General features: G+C 47.8%; 1 protein-coding gene across 1 annotated transcript in view; it reads left to right on the top strand.

Moving 5' to 3' along the window:
* The first annotated feature begins 1,173 nt into the window (after window positions 1-1,173).
* The window catches only part of ITIH5 (inter-alpha-trypsin inhibitor heavy chain 5), a 122,087-nt gene continuing 103,866 nt past the window's right edge, over window positions 1,174-19,394 (top strand). The window contains exons 1-3 of the mRNA XM_029615681.1: window positions 1,174-1,607; window positions 4,709-4,753; window positions 14,855-14,962. Of these exons, the coding sequence (XP_029471541.1) occupies window positions 1,500-1,607; window positions 4,709-4,753; window positions 14,855-14,962 (261 nt within the window). The 5' untranslated portion in view covers window positions 1,174-1,499. The remainder of the gene's footprint in view (window positions 1,608-4,708; window positions 4,754-14,854; window positions 14,963-19,394) is intronic.

Here is a 19,394-nt window from a genome sequence, read left to right on the forward strand (position 1 = left end):
TAGTTCTCTGTAAAGCCTTTATGCTGCATTTCTGTTTGATGGAAACCCATGTGATGTTATTAACCAATGTCGGTATTTAAAAACCAGTTAAATAAAAAGTAAATAAGTACTACCCAACCGATAAAAGAATATTATCTGCCTTCTCCATTGCTTACACTGTGCCCGCTTTTCTGCAGTAGAAGTAATTTCGACACAATCCAGTTCAGAGAAAGGAAGCAAAACAAAACAAAACAAAAAACCCCGCTTAATTCTGAAAATAACAAAAGAAAGCGACTGCCACTCCTTTCTGCATTTCTTTGCATCCCTGGGCGTGGAGAGGTGAAGGGGCTGGGGAGACCGTACAACCTCATGTCGGGTTTCGGTTACTATATTCTTCCCTGGCCTTTATTTGCTGAGGGCTTCGGGGAGAGGCAGTTCTAGCGAAAAGGATGGATATTAAATCCTGACTTGGATCAGAGAGAGGAGTTTACCTGAGAGGTAACGTGAAAAATACTACAGAAGAGGGGTTTTCCTTTCCAGCCCAGCATTACGATCCTTGGCTTTCCAGTCTCCCAATCGTGCGATCAGGTCTGTCCCGGCTGTTGCCAGGTGCCCTCTGTTAAGCACCTGGGAAGGAGGAGGTTAAGAACCTGGGAAGGAGGAGGTTAAGCACCTGGGAAGGAGGAGGTTAAGTACCTGGGAAGGAGGAGGTTAAGAACCTGGGAAGGAGGAGGTTAAGCACCTGGGAAGGAGGAGGTTAAGTACCTGGGAAGGAGGAGGTCACGTCTGAGCGAGCGCCAGCGTTTCCAGCTCAGAAGCGCCTGCAGGTTGAAAACCTGAATATTGTGCGGGAACTCTCCGCATTTGTTCAGCGCCCCCGAATGTGCATCGAGCACCTGAAGCTCCGCTCGAAGTTAGGGGATCGCCACCCACCCTGGGGAAGGCTGGCAGAGAGGGGCGAGGGCACACTTTGGACTCCCTCCCTGATCCCTGATCCCTGCCCTGAAGGGGGGGGGGGGGGTCCTATGGAAGCTCGGGATCCCTTCTGGTCAGGATTCCCCTTCTCCAGGTCAGGTTCCTGCTGGGGAGGAAAGGGTGCAACCACCTAACCCTGCTGTCCCGGACACCCACCCACAGGGGGGGGGGGGGGGGGGTCGGCAATCTCTCCTTCCTGCAGGGAGCAGGTCCGGGCACACAAGATCCCCGTCTGCCTCAGCATGGACCCCGAAAAGCCTTCGGTGGTCCCGATGGCACTGGGCTTGAGGCGCTTCCGTCACTAGCCCGGTGGCTGAGTTCCTGTGATTGGCAGCGATCTCTGCTGTGCAGCAAGAGCCGGGAAGGGCAGGGCAGGGCGGCTGCGCTTCCTGACGTCCCAGGGAGGGTCTGCGAAGACTTCTCTCTCTCCCTCCTCGGGAACTGTGAACTTCCCTGGGAGGCTGCTCCCTGCCAGGTCCCCCTCAGCCCCGATCTTCCCTCTTCCAGGAGCGCTGCTCCTCTTCGCACTGCCTCCAAGGGTCGCCATGATCCTGCTGCTGCTGCTGCTGCTCTGCTGCCCCGGGGAGGAGGCTCTGGAGGTCCCGGAGGGGGATCTGGAAGGGCTCGGGACGAACACTCACAGCCGAGACGCGGTAGGTCCCCGCTCAGGTCAGCGCGCCTCCTTAGCGCGTTAAACGTGAGCAGCTAGGGCGCGATACCTGCGGAGCGTTTAAGCCGGGCGTAACGCGTCGAGACCTGGGCATTAATCTGGTGTGCGGTGCGGTTTGATGCTGCAGGTTCTTCCCGCAGCTTTTGGAAAGAAATGAAAAGAAGTGGAAAGCGTAGGCACTAAACTAGGGAGGATCTTCTGTTTGGCTTTCTCCGCGGCAATGGCCATCAGGAGCGCGCAGAAGGGTTTCCCCCTGCTCCCCAATCCCGGGGCTCCCACACCCCCTTTAATGGGACAGGTCTTGCATTGCCGGGGCAGGGAGGAGAGGTGCCCGGGGGCTGCGGCACAGGGGAGGGGAGGAGGTGTTTTTCGGGACCGAGGCGGCGGCTCTTCCACCTCCCCCCATCCAGTGCAGAACGGAGGGCCCCAGAGGAAGGAGGAGGGAAGGATAACCGGGGACGGAAAGCGACGGTCCCGGTTCCCCCGGCGCTGAAGGCTGGATCTCAGCTCCTGCTGCCTTCCCCGGGAGACCGTTCAGCTGCAGCCACATTTGCAATGCAGGCTGGGGGGGTGATAACAGGTTCCCCTGAAGCTTCTCTAGGAGCTGTCAGGGGCGGCCTGCGGTGGTCAGTGGTGGCCTGCGGTGGTCAGTGGTGGCCTGAAGTCTTTCGCCTGAGGTTGGGAGCCCGCACGATGGACATGGGGTGGGGAGGGGGAGGGTTAATGCCCCTGTCGCCCGACCCCGCTGGGGGACCCTTACCAGAGCGGAACAAGAACCCCCTCCCCAGTGAGTGTAGGGGGAGCGCGGTGGCACAGCGCAGCTTTACTTTCCGGGAGATGTACGAACAGAAGCTCTCCCCCACTTCTACGCCACTAATGGTACAAGTCTGAGAACCTCTAACGCTCTGCATTGCTAGGGGGACCGACTGAACTAAGCAGAATTGTTAGCGGGAGGAGGGGATGCAGAATCTGACAGCAGATTTATTTTTTTTATTTTTTTTATTGGTTCAAAACTGAAGATGCTCCAAAATTAGGGGTGGAAGACTGCGGTGCAGAATCTGAATTAGCTTTAAATGGTCCCCCTCTTAGAGATATGTGAATGCATCGTTGCTGAAGCCCCCCTGTCGGAGCTACAGAAAGCAAAGGAGACAGACGGTCAGACAGTGCGATAAGTGACAGTTCTGACACTGCCGCCTCCAAAGGAGAGGTGCAGAGGAGCCTGATAGTGCGATATCAGTATAAACACATGCACACATTCTATACGTCATTTTTTGCATAACATTTTACATAGAGCACAGCAAAGGGATGTTAAGGATGACTAACAGATCAGATTAATCCGGTCTAATAAAGCTTGAAATCATTGTAATGTTGTTCATGATTCTCTGACTCTCTATAAATGGCCTGGGGAACTCCTGGGATCTCTGCTGGTGTAATCCCGGCCACATCCAGCAGGGGGCAGTATCCTTTTAGCATGCACTAGTGAAAATGGCACACTTAGAGGCCAGTGTAATAAGATGCAGGCTGAAAACGGGCGCTTAACGGGCTACCACAACACAGCCACATTCCCTGGGCACCCAATGCCTTACTTAAATGATAGGCAGCGTTAAAAAGGGCGCACTAATGGAGAATTGAGCATCCGTAGCACTCAATAATTTATTGCATCGGGCGCCCAATATGAGCCTTCGTTTTGATCCTGCTTCTTTTTTCCCTATAATTCACTTCAGCAACCTCAGCAAAATATTAGGCGTCCCTTGCTATGGACATCCAAATTGTGTGGTGATGGTTTTTTTTTTTTTTTAATGAAGTGAAAATATACAATTATTTTACCCTTGCAAAAGCAGTATATTAAAGTGTCACAACGATTCTAAGGAGAAGGACCCACTTATCACAACACTGAGACCTGGTTTTTATTGGTTTTCATGAGCCCCTGACTGCATGCTGACTTTACTCCACCTCCAAGGCTGGAGTTAAATTTGCCGCATTAAAAAGTGTGCATTGGGAGCCCAGCGCTGTACTGCATCGAGGGTAACAGCCAATGTCCTCATCCACATGCAGTTAACATCTAACGAGGGCTATCAGGTTCGCATTTGTTAGGGTGCACGTTTTTGGATGCGCTAATCTCCTTACTGTGTCCGGCACTACTCTAGCGCGTCCAAAATGTACATCGAACCGCGTGTGATCCCATGCACTAGGCTGGACACACTTCATTGCATCAGCCCCATACTTAGCAGAGACATATCCAATAGAGGAGGATCAGAAAGAGGCCTACACTAGCCACATGGCACAGCCTCGGCAGTACATGGGGGAAAGAGGGAGAATACAGGGGTCAGGTTTGGGAGAGGGAGGGGGGAGAGAATGTTGGCGATGGGCTGGAGAGGGAGGGATATAGTGCAGGGGTAAGGGAAGGGAGTCAGGAAAGTAGGCTGGGGTGGGGGATGAAGAAGAATACTGAGGGGAGAGGGGAGAAGGTTGGAAGTGTGGGGGGGAGAAGCCTGGGGTCAGGAATGGGAAGGGAGAGAGAGGAGGGGTGTGTGTGTGTCAGAAAGTTCATTCCCCTCCCTCTCTCCGGTGGTAATGAAAGTGGGGTAATCCCCATCCCTCCACATTTAAGTCTCCCAATAGGAGTAAAACATTTTAAATATGGAGGTCAAAATGCAGAGAGCGGGCGAGCAGGTAAGTTATGCACGTAACTTTATCCGGATATTCGGTGCTGTTTGTCTGGACAAGTCTGCTGCTGCTGATATCCGGATAACTTTCGGTCCAGGTATGCTTCTCACCAGACTTGTGTCGGTAAATTTAGCACCAGCTCAGCCCTGCTCCCAGAATGCCTCCTCCGTCTTTTTATCCCGGATATATTTTTCCGTGTGCCCAGAATGTATCTGCTCGGTAGGGGGGGAAATATTAAAATCTTGGCTTTTTTTGTCTGGCTAACTCATAAACTTAACCGGACAAAACCTTTGAATATCAGCAGGAGGTGTGGATGGATGAAGTCGGCAGCACAAAGAAATGATTAGTTGCTGATAATAGAGTGAAATCGCATTTTAAGAGAGAAAGCTAATGGAGACTGTTTTTGGGTGTTTGCAGGTGAGCCAGCGGGTGGCCGGGCAGGTGGACTTCCCGCAGCGACGGGTATGTATGATTCAGGGCATTTTGGGGGGACTTTAACTGCAGCAGATGTTAATTGACCCAAGGCCTCCTCCCAAGACGTTCTGTGGGTTTCTCTTAGGTTGATGCATGCAACAACAGTGTTCAGTTGCTTATCGGATTAGTTCACATTCTGAACAATTCAGGATCCTTTTGCTATGCATTTACCTTCGGGCACTTTCTCCCCTTGCAATGTTGTGGACCTGGGATTGGATCCCCAGTTCAGATCCCTCCACTCACTTAACCATGCAAGACACGAAACCTCCCAATGCTGAAGCTTAGACTGTGATCTGGTATTCATGTGACAGCTCTGGTGCAGTGCGCTGTACACAGACGGGGTTATAAAAATACTTGTACATGCTATTCGTGGATTTGGATTTTATGTGCTTTTTGCTTCTGCAGGGAATTCAATTTAGCGTAGAGGAAATGCCTAGTTTGTAAGAGCTGTGTTTCGGTAAAGGACAACTGCCTTATAGTGAGGCTGGATTCAGGTATATGGGAAACTGGGCTGCAGACAACTTCACCAGAAGGCTGATCTTAGTTCCTGAATATCAGCCAGAGACAGCACACAGATTTCAAAGTGCTGTAGCCAGGAGCCCCGGCTATCAGGACTTTCCCATAGACATACAATGGGAGAAAACCTTTAGTACATCTGGCTTGATTTACTACAGGAATATCAGGCTGGAAATATTTGTATTTTTAACTTTCTGCTTTAGAATGTATTCTCTCATACATATCTACATCTATACATATGTATAACTGTATATATAGATGTAGACAGCAACATGTAATAAAGCACATATGTTATCCCCTCTGATTCCACCATCTTCACCGCTCTTCCCTAGGCAGGGGGACTTGTATTGACCCCTATCCTTCAGGGCATTCCCATCTCCATAGCACACCCAGGCTCAATCAGCCCCAACATACAGGGGATCTGAGTGCAAATCCCCCACACCATGGAGTGCAGTGTTACAGGTCTTAAGCCTACTGCCCTGCATGCTGCATTGTCACATGTTAAGATTAAGCTATAAAGCGTCCTGATGATGCTAACTGATGGGTGCGGTGCTGGGGCAGGTAGAAGGAGGACATGCATTTGGCTGGGTTGTGACAGAGCCCAGCTGAGAAGCCCAGTTATTGGCATGGGCCAGAGATTTTATAGTTTAAGTTTCCAGCGTTCTGAAGTGAGAGAAGCACGAGTCTGCAGTTCTGTGAACCTTTACCATCCTGACAGACGCCCGCCCTCACCCGCTCCACACACACACACAACCCTTTTACCCAAGCCCTCTGCTGTTCCCTAAACACTAAGCCCAGCTCCCCTGGTAGTAGGATACACGCGGGAGAGGGTGGAAGAAAGGAATTTGTGCAAATTATCCAAATCAAAGGAGCTAGAAAGAGTTTCCTTTTACTATCAACCACTGTGGATTCCCCCAGCTTGCTACAAAATCCATCTTGCCTTTGTGTTTGCTCTCAGCCCACTAAGGAATCGTGTAATAGAATCTGCCTGCAGTGTTCTTGTGGAAGTAAAGTGCACAGCTGCAGTTCTGACATGACCAGCAAGATGAGTTGTGCAAATATCTTTAGGGAATACAGGGAAAGGCAAGGTTTATAAAACGGAAACAGAGCTACAGGCTTGTTTAGGTTCTAGAGAAAAAGCCACTGGGACAACGTACGCTCTGCTATCACACCTCGTTTTATTTTCAATTTCTGTCCAAGGAGTTTGCTTGTGGGCTGTGTAATTCCACAAGCTCCCTGGGGAAGGCTTAACCATAAACCAGGATTATATGTTTTCTCTGCATCAAAGAATACATTATTGACTTAGGACACACCTTCATCCCCACTAGGGCTGGGAAAAGAATTTGATTTTCAAAAATGTTTGTACAGTGACGTTATTGCTTGCAAAAGATGCTGCATGGACAACACTGGAAATCTGTACAGTCCTGCCACACACACACACACACACACACACACACACACACACACACAGAGAAACACACCGACCCTCCACCCCTCCCTACACTGTCACTGCCCTGCCAGCCTCTGCATCCTGCACTGCAGGGAACTTGGTCCTCATGATTGTGCAATCTTTCCCACTGGTGCCAGATTGTGCTGGTGGGATTTTGCTTTTAGTCACGTTGACCCCATGTTGGTCTGCGAGGAACTGGACCGAAACTACCAATTCATTTCCCATAAGGTCAGCACGTGAAGTGAGACACGTTGGGCCTGCTGACCTAGAGATGAAAGAAATTGCTCTTGTTTTGATATTAAGCAAGTGAAAGTAGAATACCGGTAGGAGTGAAATTCCACTATGTTTTAAGTATATTTTTTGGGACAACAGGAAGATATCACTTGCATAAAATAGCAAGTCCTGCCTCTTGCCGCCCACTGCATTTAACATGTCATTAAAACAAGATCCAGTAATGGACAGAACTGGTCATAGGAAGGCCAGCGCTTTGAGTAAAGATCAAAGGCAGTATAATTGGGCACATTTCAGAGTCCCAGCTATATCTGCCAACCTTCCTTCTAATCTCCTTCGCCAGCCTCTTGTCTGTGACTTATTGCCAGTAACTTTCCTTGTTCTTGCTTACCAGCCACATGAAATATTTATGGCCCCCTGCCTCACTCCAACCAAATTAAAGGCTGCCATTCTCTGCTTGCTGGTGATGTCCAAGTGAGTTTTCTCTTGTTGGGTGGCTCCAAACGGGTTTCATTACAGCTTAATCTTGCCCGTTGATGAGTTACGTGCCATCGAACGGAAGCTACGCCCGTTGAGTACCAGTTTTGACAGTGCCCACATGGCCAGCGCGAATGTTTCCTACCCACCCGACACCAGGTCCTGCTGCATCTGCTCGATCACTGTCCCTTCAGCCTCTTTTCCCCAGCGCTTGAATGGAGCCACATTGCCATGAATAAGGTGGCACGGCGAGAGCTCTGATTGGTTCATGCCATGCCGGTGATGTCAGCTGTGACATCACGCCAAATCCAGGCCAGCCAGCTCCAGGGCCCCTGGATTGATTTGTGCTAAGGAAGTTCCCTGCAGCTGATAAAAACACTTCAAAAATAAGGATACAACAGTGACGTTTCTAATGGCTACCAGGTGGGGGATTAGTCCTAAATGCTCTTGCTTGTGTGTGTTCAGATATTTTTATTGAATCCAGAAGAGCATTTTACATACAATTTCAACAAAGCAATAATAATAACTCATCTAGCAGGTTACCACAGCCACAGTTCATCTCTACATTTTAATATCAGCATCCAACACACACCCAGCCATTCATGAGTTCTGCAGTTGAATCCTCCCAGCTATCCTACAACAAACACTGGGGTCCACAAGTTGCATCAAAGAAGACCTGCAAGAGGAAGTTGCTAGTCTGCCTTTTCTTCCCACACCCTGCGTGTCCTGTGAAAGTGCAATAGGCCTTCCGATCAGTCTAAAACCAGTGGCTCACCAAGGCTCTTCTCCCCTTCTGTGAGCATGGACAATGATCTCCACGTTGGAAGCCCTTCCCTTTTCTTTTCTGTTCATCCACTTTCCAGCCTCACCATTTCACTTACCGTATTTCAAACATTTCTGAATGTTTCCTTCCCTCCCCTGCAAACACCCATCTTTTCATTTAATCTCATTCCTTCGCTGTAACTGGCACACCCTGTGCATGAGCCTCTTCCATGAGTGGATTCTGCACCATTCTCCAGCACAAACCTACTGTACCCACGACTGCTGCCGCCCGAGACTCTAGCTCCCCTTTCAGATCCCAGCAGTTTCGGATGTCTCAGTAACTCACTAACTACAAAGGGAGGGTAAATTTATAGTAGGGCTGAAGTCTGAAACATAGAAACATAGAAATGACGGCAGAAGAAGACCAATCGGTCCATCCAGTCTGCCCAGCAAGCTTCACACTTCTTTTTTCTCATACTTATCTGTTTCTCTTGGCTCTTAGTAACCTTAGGTTCTATTTCCCTTTCACCCCCACCATTAATGTAGAGAGCAGTGCTGGAGCTGCTTCCAAGTGAAATATTAAGTTTGATTAGTTGGGTAAGCGGCAGCATAGCTCTCTGCCATGAAGCAGAGGGCAATGCTGGAAATGTGTGAAGTATCAGTTTTTCTTTTCCCCTGTCATTGAAGCAAGGAGTCATGCCGGACATGCACCGAAAGTGAAGAATGCCTTGAAAGTCACATTAACTATCATCAAATATTGAAAAGCCTAATAATTGGTAATACCTATAAGCCCATGAACCCATCCCTGTTTTTTTTTCTTTTTTTCTTTTCTTTTTTAATTGGGAGATGGATGCCCTTCATCCTTCTACTCTGTGAAGGTGGACACCTACCACCGGCCACTGGCATCCCGCTCCGTTAATGCCTCTGTGGCTACTGCCGCTCCATGCAGTGTTTTACTACCTGCTCTTTATATGCGTCCTCTAGAACTGATGGATCCCATCCCTGGGTTTTTTTATTATTTATTTAATTGGGAGATGACAGCCCTCCATCCTTCCGCTCCGTGAAGGTGGACACCTACCACTGGCCACTGGCATCCCGCTCCGTGAATGCCTCTGTGGCTACTGCCGCTCTGTGCAGTATTTTACTACCTGCTCTTTATATGGACACCTACCACTGGCCACTGGCATCCCGCTCCGTGAATGCCTCTGTGGCTACTGCCGCTCCGTGCAGTATTTTACTACCTGCTCTTTATATGTGTCCTCTAGACCTGATGGATCCCATCCCTGTTTTGTTTTTTGTTTTTGTTTTTTATTTAATTGGGAGATGACAGCCCTACATCCTTCCACTCCATGAAGGTGGACACCTACCACTGGCCACTGGCATCCCGCTCCGTGAATGCCTCTGTGGCTGCATGAAGAAAGTTCAAGGAAACTTTAGCCCGAATTTTCTAAGCGGACTTACGTGCAAACATTTATTCCTGCTAGATAGCGGGTGCAAATGTATATGTGTACACTTATGTGCATGATTTCAAAAATCAAAAATCATGTGTTTGAATGGTTTCCCCATGCAAGCTCTGACTCCTGGAATGTCTCTTTCCAGTGCACATGTATGAAGGGTGGCGGGTGTGTGAGCCCTTTGTGCTGCGGCGTAGTTGAATCAGCCTCGAGGGCGAACCCATGAGGTCTACGCCAGGAACTGGGGAACACGCCCTGTAGCGGGACAGTCTGGAGCTTCACCTTTACCAGCCGCCTCCCCCGCAGGTTGATCCCTTTGGTTCTGGTGGTCGGCAGGACTAAGGTGGGTTCCCAGGGAGGTGGAGATGACTATGGTCCAAAGGCACATTGGAGTCAGGTCCAGACGTCAGACAGTCGTGGTCAGATCCAGGCAAGGGGTCAGGTACAGGCGGTAGGAAATCATGGTCATATCTAAGCAAGAGGTCAAGATCCAAAGAGTCAAGCCAAGGATGGACAGAGACACACTGATGACACTGGACAAGATGAGAAGGACAAAGTAGGGATGGATGAGAAAGGCTAGAGAAGACAAGGCTGGACAAGACAAGGCTTCAGGATGACAGGACAGGAATCAGGAACCAACACGCAAGAGCAACACACACTATTTCAGGAGTAGAAGACCCGTTGCTGAAGTGAGGAACTGCTGCGGCCTTAGCTTATAGAGGCGATGAGACTGATGTCATCTGGAGGCGCCACTCTGGATTTCCTGTCATGGTGCGCATATTGGGGTAGATTTTAAAAGGTTGTGCGCGGGCGAACATGTGTGCGCGCTACCCAGCGCGTGCACATGTACACCCGATTTTATAACTTAAGTTATAAAATCCGGGGTCAGCGCACGCAAGGGGGTGCACAATTGTGCACCTTGTGCGCACCGAGCCGCGCAGCCTTCCCCCGTTCCCTCCCAGGAGCAGCCTGAGAGGGAACTTCCCTTCCCCCTAACCTGACCTTCCCACCCCTTCCCCTAACCTTTCCCCCCCCAGCCCTACTCTACCCCCCCCCTCCAAAACTTTTATTTTACCTTTTTGCCTGCCTCTGGGCAGGCGCAAGTTGTGCGCGCCGGCCAACTGCCGGCATGCGATCCCCGGCACAGCAGCAAATATGGCCGTTGTGGCGGGAGCCTGCCCCTGCCCCACTCCAGACCGCCCCCACCCCACCCCACCCCACCCCCTCCCCGGCCTTTTTTGCAAGCTCCAGGACTTACACGCGTCCCGGGGCTTTACGCGCATCGCCGGGCCTTTTAAAAATACCAGGCCCGGCATGCGCAAGGCCGGTTACGCATGTAAATTCAGAGGATTTACGCACGTAACCTTTTTAAAATCCGGCCCATTAAGCACGTGAGCCCATGCCTAGGGGAGGCAGTGATGTGAAAAAAACAAAAACAAGACCGATGCCTTGGAAAAACATTTATTTAATACAATAACGCCTGACTCTGGCCGAGTTTTGCCTTTTCGGCTACATCAGGGGCTGTAAAAAGTATGAAATATTTATGTACATATGTTAAAATTTAAAAACAAATTAAAAGTAAATCAGAAATAATAATAAATCAACCCAATACATAAATTAAATTTAAAGCGTCATTAGTATTAAGCAGAGTGTATAAGATCCATTCAATCCAACAATATGAGGAGGAGAGCCCACATACCACATGTGTTTACTAAGAATAGAGAAAATCATATAACACATACAATTTGAGAACAAAGGTGAGCCAATCAAACATGATTAAAGTTAAAAATATAAAATATCAGATACCAAGGCAACAAATACCTTTAGATTGTATACTTCATAAGTGTGTCAACGAACACATTTGTGTAAAGATGTAAATATCAACTAAAAAATGAAATAAACATGTAGATTAGATATTCGGTTCTAAACAAGTTCCTTTTATGGGAAAAATGTCTGCAATGATTCCTAATATTCTTAATATATTTACATGAAAAGCAAATCGTATCAAAATTGATACCTAAAATATATTAAAAAATCTCAAAATAAAATCATTAGACTCACTATTGTCACACTAATTAAACTTGCTCAGTATGTCCAAATGATATTACCGGTAAATGGTTACCTTCTTATAGTGGTTATAATGTTAATTTGACAAGCACATATCCTGATGATTTCACATTGATTCTAAAATGAAAGAGGAATTGTTAAACTAAACCATTCAATTATTTAGTTAATTTAATATTAATTTGCACTATCATATCTATCACTTTGATTGTGATATAACTAGGCCAATACTAATAACTCCATGGTTATATTACATATGAGCTAAAACATCCAAGAATTAATTATATTAACTTTTCCTTATATATATTAACTTTTTTATATAAAAAATGGAATCAAATAAGACTGCACTATTTTTATTATGTGCATAGATACTCACTCATTTATATTAATTTATCATCTATTCTACTAATTAAGGATGTCATTTATCAAAGTGTTATACGGCGTTTTCACATGTGCTAAGCACCTTTAACGCATGCGAAAGCAACATAACACAATGCAAATCATCTTTAACTACTCCTTTTTCATTTGTGTTAAGCCCTGCAATATTGTGATGTTTTCACAAATAGCATTTTAAGCTGCTAGAAACACAGGAGAGAGAGAGAGAGAGAGAGAGAGACTAGCTATAAGACCCTCATACCTCTATATGAGGCCCACCTAGCTACTCGAGATGAGGTTTAGATATTAGTGTAGGAGTTAGGGGCCACTTTAACATTCAGAGTGCAACGTACGAACAGAACAGTGCTCTCTTGTGAAGATTTGATGACCTTCACAGTGAGGAAACTCACCCAAAGATGAGATTTGTGCAGAGTTCTCTCAACCTAGCTTGATGGACTCTCTTCCTGGGTAACATCAAGCTAGGTCTCTCTCTCTCGCTCCCTCCCCAGTAGTTGTAGGTAGGAAATACAACAATTCTGGCACTTATTGCAAAGTGCAAAAAAGTTATCGCAGTTTGTGCTAATACCTATGCAAAGCGCTAAGATGGCAAACTTTGGGCCTTATTTTCCAAACGTATCGCACGCGGTAAGGGACGTTTCGTACGCGAAATGTCTCTTTTCGCGTGCGATTCCAAAATGGGGGTGGAGTTGGCCCCGGAAGAGGAAGAGTCAGGGCGTGACGGGGGCCGACTCCGCGACGACGGTGCGCACAGCGAAAAGGTAAGTGCCTTTTCGCTGCCTATTTCGCTCCCAATAGCTACACCTCCTAGTGTGGCGCTATTGGGTGCGAAACCGGCAGCGCAGGCCCGCCCCCCATTTCAGCCCCCCGCCCCTCATCTTCTAAAGTATCACAGGCCTGCGATACTTTAGAAAATGAGGCCCTTTGTCATAAACAGCCTATTACCATAAAACACGGCCCTTTTCCTATCGCGTGCGATATTTAGTGCATTTTGATAAATCCAGGCCTAAATTACATGGTGCAAACCTCATCATGATCACATGCGTTTGGATTGAGATATTTACAGTCATTAACACATGGTAAAGTTATGTTAAAAAAATATTTCTGTCACCAATTGTCTTAGTAACTTCTAATGTATGTATGCATTAAGTTAGACTAATGCTCCGGATTGTCTTAAATCAACTGAGCACATTTACCTCTTACATCACAGTCTTACTGTGGCGCATGCTGCATTAAAAACCAGACTGTGCCATTCAAACCATAGCACTAATGTTACCATAATGTTACCGGGTTAGAATCCTAACGAGCAACTCAGTCATTCATATCTATCCAGTTTAAATGAGGACATCTTCAACCGAATAAAATAATACCTTACGCATCTGTGTATAACATTAATTTAACATATGTTTAAAAAACCTGGAATACATTGTGTCACAAACTACACACCAGGACGAGTGGCATTGGCCCTCTGGCCCCGCCCCTTTTTGCAAGCCCCGGGACTTACACGCGTCCCGGGGCTTTACTAAAGGGGTGGGAAGGGAGCGGAGCGTGGGCGGGGCAGGGTCAGAGGCCATTTGCCGCTGTGCTTGGGATCGCGCGCCGGCAGTCTGCTGGCGCGTGCAACTTGCGCCTGCCCAGAGGGGAAGGGGAAGGCAGCGAGGCTCAGCGCGCGCGCGGTGCATAACTGTGCACCCCCTTGCGCGCGACGACCCCCGACTTTATAACATGCGTGCACCTGCGTGCTCATGTTATAAAATCGGGGGTACATGTGCACACGCCGGGTAGCGCGCGCACATGTAGGCCGCGCACGCTTCTTTTAAAATCTGCCCCATTCTGTACTATTCAACTTCTTGTTACTTTGCACTTAGAATCAGTTAGTTCCAACGATGTGCCCATATGCTACATAGATGTAAAATGATTCTCATTCGCCGCGGTATAAATATAAAGAACAGGAGACACCAATATAAGTGCAAATCGGTTCCTTTTGGCGCGGTATAATTGTAAACAGCAAGCAACACTAAAACTAAAATATATCGACTTATTATTTTAGCGAGGTATCTGACATAACCTGCTTTCAAAAGTTGTAATAACGGATATGTTCTACCACACATTGGGCCAGATTTTAAAAGGGTTACGCGAGCCGGGCCTATTTTAAAAAGGCCCGACGGCGCGCGTAAATCCCCGGGACGCGTGTAAGTCCCGGTGCTTGCAAAAAGGGGCGGGGTGTGTGTGGGGCGGGGCCAGAGGCCTCCAACAGAGCGGCTATTGCTGCTCTGTCGGAGGATTGCGTGCCGGCAGGCTGCCGGCGCGCGCAACTTGCGCCTGCCTGGAGGCAGTCGCAAAAGGTAAAATAAAGGTCAGGGGGGGTTAGAGTAGGGGTGGGGAGGAAAGGTTAGGGGAAGGGGTGGGAAGGTCAGGCTAGGGGGGAGGGAATGGGGAAGGCAGCGCGGCTCGGCACACAAAGGTGCATAATTGTGCAACCCCTGTGCGCATGTTATAAAATCGGGAGTATATGTGCACATGTAGGCCGCGCGCGCTCCTTTTAAAATCTACCCCATAATGTGCCCACTCACTTGACTCTATACATGCTAACCATCTGTGAATGAAAACAAATCAAAAAAGTTTTTAATAGTGTACTGTCACATTTGTTTTATGTATATCAATTTTTCATCGGCAATTTATGAAGTGCAAATCATATTTATATCTGTGGCTACCCTAGACCGACTTCTGTTTTGTTTTTAGAGGAGGCAGTGGACTGGCTCGTATCTCATCAGCAATGGTCGGCAACATTCGGCGACGGCTGGACGCCACCTCAATGAGAGGCCCTGGCAGCGCCAGCCAGCAGCAGCGGTGAGTGCGGGAGCTCACGGGAGCATCCTCCCTGGGCAAATTCCTACAACCCATTCATGTGCTTGAAACCGGGTTTTACGTGCGCAAATCCTTTTCAGAATTCAGCTCTTAATTTACTTCTGTTAACATTTAAGGATAGCTTGTTACATATCTCCAAGAAACTCCTAGACTCCCAAGTGCTATTCCCCCCTCCACCTCATGCATTTTACAATCCCTGTACTGCAGAGCATACCCCCAAATATGAGGTCTACTGCATCATTCCTTCCTAATGGCACTTTCAAAACACTGCAACACCGAGCAAAGCTAAGTCTCTCTAAACCTTTTATGATAAGCACTTGCATCATTTGAACTTGCAACAAAATGGAGATTTTTTGAGCCACTTCTAATTAACTGCTATTATGGCACTGAAGACACTCGGACATTTTTCTCTCAGTTATTATTGTTTAATTCTGTAGACTTCACCGTGTTATTTGGCTTTTCTCTGTCACCTTTCTACAAAGCGCCCAGTGATGAATGCAATTACAAAATTATCCCAGCAGTGCGTTCGAGGTAGGAGATGAGAGAAACAACATTATTGTGTGTTGGGGGGGGGGGTCAATGACCTGAGAAGTCCAGTTTGCAAAAGTGGTTCTTCAGTGCATATGGACTTAGAGAAGACAAAGTGCATTTTCTAGGTCCAGTAGTGGGTGTCAGTTCCAATGGAAGGAAACCAAGAGAAATAAGGTATAGAAATGAGAGGATATATCTGTGGACAAAGAATGGGAGCCTTAGCCAGCCAGCTCCTAAACTAATTAGGTCTATTTACTAATGCACATTGTTGCGCGTCCCACTCAAGGGTCCGCTCACCCTTCCTCCACACCAGCCAGTCCCCGGGTCGGCCTCCCTCGCCTCTGCCGCCAGCTCCACCAGGCCACGGCGTTCCGCGACGGCGTTCCCTGGCACTTCACCTCCCAGCTCCAGCCAGGCCTCACGGCGGGGCTCGGCATCCTCTGTGGCGTTGGCCCCGCCCCTTGGCGCGCGCGGACTGACCGGCCCCTTAAAGGGCCAAGGGCGGGTCCCGGCTCCGCGGCGCACCCAGATGGAACACTGCTTAAAAGGAAGTGCCTCCCGTCACTTCCTTGCCTTGGCAATCGGGTCGATCACTTGGTGATAGCAAGTTTGGCCTTCTGCGTTTCCTGGGTCTCCTGTTCCAGTCTCTCTATTCCAGCGTCTCCTGTGTCTCCCGTTACAGCGTCTCCTGCTCCTTTGTCTCTCCATCCCTGGTAGTACCCTTCGGACTGATCTCACGGTACTGACCTTTGCTTGTTCTTGACTACTCCTTGATTGCTGCCTGCCCTGACCTCTGCCTGGAACTCTGACTACTCTCTGACCGCTGCCTGCCCTGACCTCTGTCTGGAGCTCAGACTGTCCTTGATTGCTGCCTGCCCTGACCTCTGCCACCTGGAACCCGACCTACTGCTTGACCTGACTACGCCCGGACTGACTTTTGCTACCGACCCTGCCTGGCTGACCATTCTGCACAAAGACTCTGGCCTTGATTCTTGCCATACACTCGGAAACTCTATTTTGGCCTCCTGCAACATCTGGACTTCCTTGTCTGAGCACTGACCGTGCACCCTTGTTCGTGGTGGGCACTCCCTTGAACTTTATCTCTCGGAGACCTTGCGGGGCCCACCTTAAGACCAGGCAGCCCGGGTAACCAAGGGCTCAACCTGAGGGAACCCTGGATTGCTATTGGTGAAGCTCCAGCGAGCCTCTGTCTCCTCCTGTGCTCCGCCTCCTGGTGCCAAACGCTCTCCGGGTCTGACTGGAGGGCGGTACCAATCCTGCACCAGGCCAAGGGTCCACTCCCAGCGCAACACACATTAAACATGATAGAGAATTCACGTTAGCATGTTAGTCCGTGTTAACATTAATGCAGACCTAATGCAAAAAAACTATTAACAGAAGTTGAAAAAGATGCAAAAAGATGTTATGCAGCTCTTGAATAGTTAGCAGACATCACATTTAAAAAAATGCGATTTGTGGTAACCTCTGGGACTGCAAAATCTTAACTACACCTCTTGAGGTATAGTTAAGGTTTTTTGCAGTCTCCTTGGCACATAAACATATACGAGCCAATGCAATACTGTGCGCTCGGGCGATTGGACGCGCGTTTTGGACATGCTAAAATAACTTCTGATGGAATACGGGAATTAGCGTATCCAAAAAACACGTACAAACCAGCGTGGAGCTAATAGTGCTCATCACATGTAAATTACATGTAGATGAGGCTATTAACCATTACCCTGCGATTCAAAAAATTCCCGCACGGCCAATGCATCCATTGTAACCCGGCAAGTGTTACCCCAGCCTGGGAGCTGGCATTAAGGCGTGCCACGCTCAAGGGCTCAACCACTAAAACAAAAATCCTGCTTTCTGTGGTTCCTCCTATCAGTATCGTCGCGATACTAACTAGGAGGAACCACAAAATAAAAAGCCTTGAAAAAAACAATTTCTGGGCACGGTGTCTGGCAGACTGGACAGCTCAGTGGCCGCCCTGCTGCTCAGATGGAGAGGTGAGCGCTACCCTCCGGCCGGCCTGAGCGCTTGGTGGCTCCATTGACTCACAGAGGGAAGCTGCTGACATTTAAAAAAATAATTTTATCACTCCATCACAGTGCAGACTGTTCCATTCATTGTCACATGTCAGCGAAAGGACCAATCCCTTTTCAGAATGATGTCCTGAAAGGGGACTGGTCCTTTCAGTGACAAGGGTCAGTAAAAAGGGCCAATCGGGAACAGCCCTGCCGGGGGTGGGGAGGGAGCTCTGGCCAAGCCAGCTGCTGGGTGCCCGATGCTATTGTGGGCACACGGCCACATCTCCTGGTCGCCAGATGCTTGAGTGCTAGGGATGCACAAGTTTTACCTCGCGCATCCCTTGTAGCATGGCAGCTCATTAACATATTGCATTACGTGCCCAGAAGAATGGATGAGTGTGCATTGAAAAATGTGCACCCAGTTTGGATGCATGTTTTTACATGTGTGATATTGCATTGGCCTCCTTGTAATAGAGGTGCATTTTCGCTGCTGGCAATGGGCGTGCATTGCCAGGCATCATACATAAGAACATAACATATACCATACTGGGTCAGCCAAGAGTCCATCAAGCCCAGTATCCTGTTTCCAACAGTGGCCAATCCAAGTCACAAGTAGCTGGCAAGTACCCAAACATTAGATAGATCACAAGCTACTATTGCTTAATAATTACCATCATAGCAGTTTATAGATTTTTCCTCTAGGAACAAAACTTTTTTAAAACCCAGTTACATTAACTTCTGTAACCACATCCTCTAGCAATGAATTCCAGAGCTTAACTATGCACTGAGTGAAAAAGAATTTTCTTCAATTTGTTTTAAATGTGCTACTTGCTAACTTCATGGAGTGCCCCCTGGTCCTTCCATTATCTGAGTGATTAAATAACCGATTTACATTAACTTGTTCAAGTCCTTTTATGATTTTGTAGACCTCTATCATATCCCCCCCCTCATCGTCTCTTCTCCAAACTGAACAGCCCTAACTTCTTTAGCCTTTCCTCATAGGGCAGCCATTCCATGCCCCTTACATTTTGGTCGTCCTTCTCTGCACTTTCTCCAGTGCAGCTATATCTTTTTTGAGATGCGGTGAACAGAATTGCACACAGGATTCAAGGTGCTGGCTCACCATGGAGCGATACAGAGGCATTTTGACATTCTCTGTTTTATTTTCCATTCCCTTCTTAATAATTCCTAACATTGTTTGCTTTTCAGTGTATTATCCACTATGATGCCTAGATCTCTTTCCTGGGTGTAACTCCTAAGACAGAACCTAACATTGTGTAACTATAGCAAGGGTTATTTATTCCTATATGCATCACTTTGCACTTGTCCACATTAAATTTCATCTGCCATTTGGAAGCCCAATTCTTCCAGTCTTGCAAGGTTCTCCTGCAATAAATCACAATCCGCATGAGATTTAACTACGCTGCTTAATTTTGTGTCATCCACAAATATGATCACCTCACTTATTGTACCCCTTTCCAGATCATTTATAAATGAGTGGAGTGCACTGGTCCAAGTACACTCCACTGAGGCACTCCACTGTTTACCTTTTTCCACTGTGAAAACTGACCATTTAATCCTACTCTCTGTTTCCTGTCTTTTAACCAACTTGCAATCCACAAAAGGACATCACCTCCTATCCCATGACTTTTTAGTTTTCTTAGAAGCCGCTCATGTGGGACTTTGTTGAACGCCTTCTGAAAATCCAAGTACACCACATCTATCAGTTCACCTCTGTCCACATGTTTATTCACCCCTTCAAAAAAATGTAGGAGATTTGTGAGACAAGACTTCCCTTGAGTAAATCTATGCTGGCTGTGTCCCATCAAACCATGTCAATCTAAATGTTTTGT

The sequence above is a fragment of the Rhinatrema bivittatum genome, chromosome 9 (genome assembly GCF_901001135.1).
Source record: "Rhinatrema bivittatum chromosome 9, aRhiBiv1.1, whole genome shotgun sequence".
Taxonomy (NCBI): domain Eukaryota; kingdom Metazoa; phylum Chordata; class Amphibia; order Gymnophiona; family Rhinatrematidae; genus Rhinatrema; species Rhinatrema bivittatum.